General features: G+C 38.4%; 1 protein-coding gene across 1 annotated transcript; it reads right to left on the reverse strand.

Annotated features, from left to right (window-relative positions):
• Positions 1-2,977: 2,977 nt before the first annotated feature.
• Positions 2,978-3,910, reverse strand: LOC134734761 (olfactory receptor 10J1-like). The gene has a single exon (XM_063628161.1). It carries the CDS (start codon positions 3,908-3,910, stop codon positions 2,978-2,980), a length of 933 nt encoding a protein of 310 aa, XP_063484231.1.
• Positions 3,911-6,696: the final 2,786 nt, after the last annotated feature.

Consider the following 6,696-nt stretch of genomic DNA (forward strand, 5'->3'; position numbering starts at 1 on the left):
TGGCACTGACTACAAGTGTTGGTTCATCATTGCCAAGCCAGGAATCAAGATGAGCCATTAAAAGTCTATCTAACTTCAGCCACAACTGTGCCATAGGAGAACCTCAGAATCTGATCAGTGGTGGGAGAATGGAATACTATCCATTATACTCAATGAGTTAGCTGTGTTTCATTTTCTGTGACTGGTGTTTGCTATTTTATCCGGATAAAATCTTCAAGGAAGATGGAGCTGGGAGTTGATACAGAACATCTTTAACTTACCCTTCTAACAGGACAAGTGGACCAAAACACGGCTTTTTAACATGGTATTTTGCTTACACGGTCATTGATATAATGCACTCACAGGCACTTTGCAAACTCTAGCATGCTAACTTCACTCTGTTAGGAGACAGCCTAGGGTCCACAGTGAGAGCAAATCCGAGTTCACTAAATTTTTTTACATTATCTTTTCTCCACAGAAATGTGAGGGAAGGCATTTATTTTCCCTCAAGAATCAGCTACAGTCTATGTGTCCCTGATCCCCAAGGTGAAGAAGCCCCTGAAGAACTTCACGCTTTGCCTGAAAACCTTCACAGACTTCACCTGCCCTTATAGCCTCTTCTACAGCACTTGGTCCCAGGACAATGAGCTGCTTCTCCTTGTCAACAAAATGGGAATGTATCTGCTGCACACTGGAAATGCCGTGGCCCCACCCCCTACCCTCGATCTCCTTATGCTTCAACCCATGTCAATGTGAGCTGGGAGTCTGCCTCTGGAATTGCTGCACTCTGGGCAAATGGGAAGCCGGTGGGGAGGAAGGGTGTGTGGAAGGGGTACTCTGTGGAGGAAGAGGCTAAGATCATCCTGGGACAAGAGCAGGTTTCCTTTGGGGGACATTTTGATGAAAATCAATCCTTTGTTGGGGAGATATGAGATGTGTTTTTGTGGGATCATGTGCTCCTTCCAAAGGAGATGTGTGACTCCTGTTACAGTGGCAGCCTCCTGAATCGGCATACCCTGACTTATGAAGATAATGGCTATGTGGTAACTAAGCCCAAGGTGTGGGCTTAAGTCGCATTCTCTTCGGTCATGATTTGTGTTTTGTGATAATCACATACTCTTTGAAATTAATGCATTGATTTTGTTTTCTTTTTCTGGCTCTGTTATGATAGTGTAAACTATATTTTAAAAAGACAAGGGATAAGTAGGATTTCAATATACATTGTTTATTGTTGCAAAAATTATTCTGGGTGAATTGCACCATAATTTTCTGCAGTGCCAAACTACAGGAACTCAGGGGAACACACTACTTTTAGTACTGGTCACCAATCTTACAGAGCCCTGTACCACTGTGGGAGGTCCTAAGGGGGTTCTGTGCACTCACATTCAGCAATCTATAAAACTGATGTGACTACTGCGAGAGGCTTTCAGAAGTGGGCTAATATACTGAGCAGGAACCCCAAAGAGGGAGTCTCAAAAGGGGTTTTCACAGGAGCAGAGTTGTGAGAGTATTTCCTTGGTACTCACTGCAGAAAGGACTCAGAGGTGTCCACAGAGAACACCTAGATAAAGGCAAAGATAAGCTGCCCTGGAGGTTTCTCATTATACCCACTCAGCTTGCTCTCCTGCAGGTAGTGCTCTGAAGGAGCAAATCTTTTACTGTTTCAGGCAATGTTTCATAAACATGAAGGTTTCCTTTCTTGGGCCTTCCACCTTTAGGGATTCCCAGATCCTTTATTTTACAGGCACTTTCAGTGCATTTTCAAGGGGACACTTGGACAGTTTTGGTAGGTGACAGATACAGATTGATGTTTTCTCACCAGCCCTTTATGGACCGGAAGGCATATGGCAAGTTCTGTCTTTCTTTCTCCAGGCCAAATAATTCTAAAATCTTAATCCTTTCTCATAAATCAAAATAACTTTCTCCTTTAGAAGGCAGTAAACTCCCAGACTCTTGTTTAGAACTGTATTTAAACTTAGAATTTAAACTAGGTACCCAACTATACACAGAAAATAAATTCATCCATGTAGAAATGAAAAGGGTAAAGGCAAGGCATGGATTGCCTTGTAGCATGGATTTCCATGAAAAGGGTAAAGGCAAGGCATGGACTTCCATGTAGAAATGAAAAGGGTGAAGGCAAGGCATGGATCAGATTATGTTCTACACAGAGAAGAATGAAAATCATGGGCTGATTTCCAGATCTAAGTCAGCAAGCATTAGTTGGAAGGTGATAAAAATAAACTCAATTACAAAAATCCTCAGATATCAGATATCCCTATACTTGTGAATTCAGTATAGCATGTGTTACTCCCACAGAAAGCATATATAAGCGCAGTGAAATTCAGAGGCTGGATGTGACCATGTTGCTTACTAACACTGAACATACTGGTAACAGAGTCTCACCGAGGAAATAGTTCTAATGTGAGCCTCGACAAAATTGGAAAATAATTTCATGGGTCTCCAAGGCAGATGAGAATGTTTAAAGCTTATAATATTTTTTCCGGAATGTCAAGATCTGCTACTCTTGTCAATGCTTAAAGTAGAAAGTGATGATAAGTGGGAAGGTGGTTTTGACTGTGTTTTGAAGACATCCTGTACACCAACCATGTCCTCTTTAAAGTTTTAGAGCTCAATATCTATATGACATTTAGATTGACCTGTCAACCTAGTACTTCAAATAGGTGTCATGTAACCCACTTTTCTGCTTTCAACAAACTGATAACAATCAGCTACTCCTTGCTTATGATTCCCTACAGCTTTGCACCTGTGAGCAGCAACTGACCACTCCCCTGGTGGTAACCTGTGAGGTTGGTAGAAAGTATAGGAGAATGATGGTAAAAACAAAGTCAAGTCATGGAGACTCTTGGTTCCTTAATGTCGCATTACCACCAAATTTTGCAACTCTCTTTGGTTAGAGGATGAATGATAGGATTCAATTTTCTCGAGCTTAAAAAAATACCCAGACTATGATTGACTATATGTCAAACTGACAAAGATTCTAGGCAAAAGGTTTTTTGCCAATAGCACGGTGAAGGGCATTCTTGACCTCCTTGTTCCTCAAAGTGTACACAACAGGATTAAGTAGTGGAGTAAAGATGGTGTATGTCACTGAAATTAGCTGGTCCTGATCCCTGGTGTTCTCTGACTTGGGCTTGAGGTAGGCAATGGAGGCACAGCCATAGTGGATGATAACCACAGTGAGGTGGGAGGCACAAGTTGCAAAAGCCTTTTTCTGGCCCTCAGGAGAGGTGACCTTGAGGATGGTAGAGATGATGAGGATGTAGGAGATGAAGACCAAACCCAGGGGCACCACAATAACCAGAGAACTAACAACAAAATTAATTAGGTCATGTAGAGTGGTATCAACACAGGAAAGTTTCATAACTGGGCGGATATCACAGAAATAATGGGCCACCTCTTTATCACAAAAAGGCAGCCTGAACACAGATGAAATCTGAACTATGGCCACAAGCAGCCCAACACTGCAGGCCCCACATACCAGCTGGGCACACACTTTCTTGTTCATGATGATCATGTACCTCAAAGGGTTACAGATGGCCACATAGCGATCATACCCCATTGCTGTGAGCAGAAAGCAGTTGTTGATGGCCAAGGTAAGAAAAAAAAACATCTGGGTGGCACAGCCAGCCAAAGAGATAGGTTGGCTTAGACTTAAGAGACTGGAGAGCATCCGTGGTACAATGACTAATGTGTAGACAGTCTCTGAAGTGGAAAGCATACTAAGAAAGAAGTACATGGGGGTGTGAAGGTGACGATCAATGCTGATAATTGTCACAATTATGACATTGCCAGCCAGGGTTAAAAGATACAAGGTAAGAAATACCACAAAGAGGGTGAGCTTGTGTTCATGAAAGCTGGAGAAACCCTGGAAAACAAACTCCCTTACCACTGTGTGGTTCTCTCTCTTCATTGGATAAATAAACAGATTGAAAATACAGAGACTTAGGTCAATTAGTCAGAAGACATCAGTGCCCAGTGCTTTGAGCAGGTGAATCCTCTAAGACGATAATAAGGATTCTGTTCATAGATGGTTGTCAAGTTATTGGGGACGACTGTTCACCTATAGACATAGATAGAAAAACACAATAAGAAAACAATTTGATGCATGGCAATGTGTGTGTGTGTGTGTGTGTGTGTATATATGTATATATGACTAAATAGGGATGACAAAATGGAAGAAAATGGAAGAAAATACACCTGGGATAAGTTTGAAAAAGATTTCTTGGTGACCTAGCACATAAGTGTTAGAGAAAAACTAGGCTAAAGAAATAGGAAATGCATAGTTAAATTTGAAAGGAATTTTCTTTTAGATTACAGTTTCAGAATTTGGTTACCTAAAACAAATTTTTCAACCTCTTCCACTTTGTTTAAACCACAATTTCGATTGTCTCTTTAAAGATCTTTCTGGGTTGCCAAACAAGACAATGCTCTGTGCTCCAACATAACGTAAGTGTTTACTTTCTCCCTGTTGCTCTTGTCTGCATGTTTCACGAACTCTTTTCACAAGTCATCAAACAGCTTCAAACCTGTCCCCCCAGATTTTTTAAAACAAGAGATGTTCCTTTCTTTTTTCAATGCTTGACTTGATTCTCCTCCTCCTCAGAAAGTCTTCTCAGGACTAAATACAACCTGTCAATCCAATTCCCCGTAGTGTTGGTAAGTGTTTCCCAGTAGCTTGGTTCCGGGGACTGTGTTTATTTCTATGCATTTTCTATCTTGTACTTAGAGGAGAATTTTCACAGGTACTCTGCCTCACTAGTAGAGTAAACTGTCTTTTACAATTTCTTCAGAATTTTAAACTTTAGGGAAACCAGTTTACACATTTTCCCTCTGTCCTCTATCTGAGGAGTTATTGGGCATCAAAAATCTCTCATTTTCAAAAAGAGTATAACAATAATAAATAGTTTCTATGGCACTTTTTAGTTTATAGAGTTTTTACATGTATTATGTAGCATCATCTCAATCCTGTGTTTTAGGTAATTATTATCCCTCTCTTGGTAAGACACCCAGGGTTGGATGATTGCACAAATTAACTCGATCTTTTAATTCTAAGACTAGCGTGATTTGCCCTATACCACAAGTGCCTAAGAAGCAACATAATCACAAAATAAATGAGAAAGAAGACACTTTTTGTTGCTTTTGTCAAAAAGAATTAATGCATTTCCCGTTGCTCTGAGAATGAGATTACATTAGGAAAAAAATGAAAAACTGGAGAATCTTAGAATGCTTTCTCTAGATAAATAAATATTATTACATTAGTGACAATCCATGTCCATTCTTCTTGGCTTGATATTTTCACTTCCAATTATTTATTTTAAGGAAATAATCAGAGATACATATTAGGATGTATATCTAAAGACATTCTTATATTATTTATTGGTGAAGTCTAGAAACAATGTAAATGAATAAAGGAATAATTGAATTAATTATAAAATATCCATCTGATGGGAATTATGCAGCCATTAAGAATCTACAAAGTGCTGACATGAAAAAATGCACTATATAAGTAGATTGATGAACTGATTGAGAAATAAATTATACACCACAAGTTTGTAAAAATAAAAAGAACCAGAAAAGAGAGGAAAGAACAAGGAAGGAAAAACATTCGATGACACACATGCCATTAAAAAAGTAAATATAACAAAATGCTAAAAATATGTTTTTCGAGTAGGGCATGGAGAATCTATCATCTATCTATCTAATATCTTCTCTATTACAAATACTATTATAAATATTTTTAATACATATGCACTAATATATTATGAATCTAATATTTAATACAACATTTAAACATTAAATATTAATGCAAAAATTAATAATAAACCATATTGTAAGAAAGTATTAATGCTGACTATTAATTACTACAGTGGGATGCAAGTACTTGCATGAAGGCAAATTTTGGAGTTTTCTTACTAAAGATTTTGAAGAACCAAAAAATATTAAATAGTTTCAAAATACTAGAAAAATATGAAGCAAAATATGTGTTAATTTTCCTTGAAGATGTAGGAACGGGCCAGTTCTTAACCATTCCTATGTAACTGATATTCATGGTGTATTACTGAGCAAGATAAACCTCAAATGTCTATGTAACTAGAAAGTCAGTCCTACCTACACTAAGGAGAATGAAAAAGATAAATAGGTGACAGAAGAGAAAAGATTGCACTAAGCTTGTGCATTCCTGCAATTGCAACCCCTTTCTCATCATCCCCTTAGGTAAACAATGACTCACCAAGATAGCAAAGGTCCTCATGAGTGATAACACTAGATTAGTAGGATCATGATAGCTGAAACAAAATGCCAACTTCCTTCTGTGGAATCCTTGTCACCGAGAAAAACAGCATTTTGCAACACTTTCTGTTCCCTTGTATTTTGGATTGTTAGCTAAAAATATCTCTCTACCCCTAAAATTTTTTTTTAAATGTTCTTCTAGAGAAATCATTTTCTGCCTAGACCTGACAATGAATTCTGGGCCAGAGGTTAAAATTATTCATTTCATTGTTCAAGTCTTTCCAATTGGAAGCAAGCTAGAAAAGCTCAGGTGCTTCATAGTTTTCAGTCCTTTAAATATAACTGAATCATAGGACCTTAGCGTTAGGCGGTAATTTTAAAAGCACAGCATTTCTCATGAACAGTCCCTCAAATTCTGCTTCAATGCTTCCAATGATTGGAAATTCATTACCTTGTAAATAAGCATTT

The sequence above is a fragment of the Symphalangus syndactylus genome, chromosome 12, assembly GCF_028878055.3.
Source record: "Symphalangus syndactylus isolate Jambi chromosome 12, NHGRI_mSymSyn1-v2.1_pri, whole genome shotgun sequence".
NCBI classification, from domain to species: Eukaryota; Metazoa; Chordata; class Mammalia; order Primates; family Hylobatidae; genus Symphalangus; species Symphalangus syndactylus.

What these genes read in the sequence shown, in the direction of transcription:
- LOC134734761 (XM_063628161.1), bottom strand. Translation starts at nt 3,910, where the DNA reads ATGAAGAGAGAGAACCACACAGTGGTAAGGGAGTTTGTTTTCCAGGGT.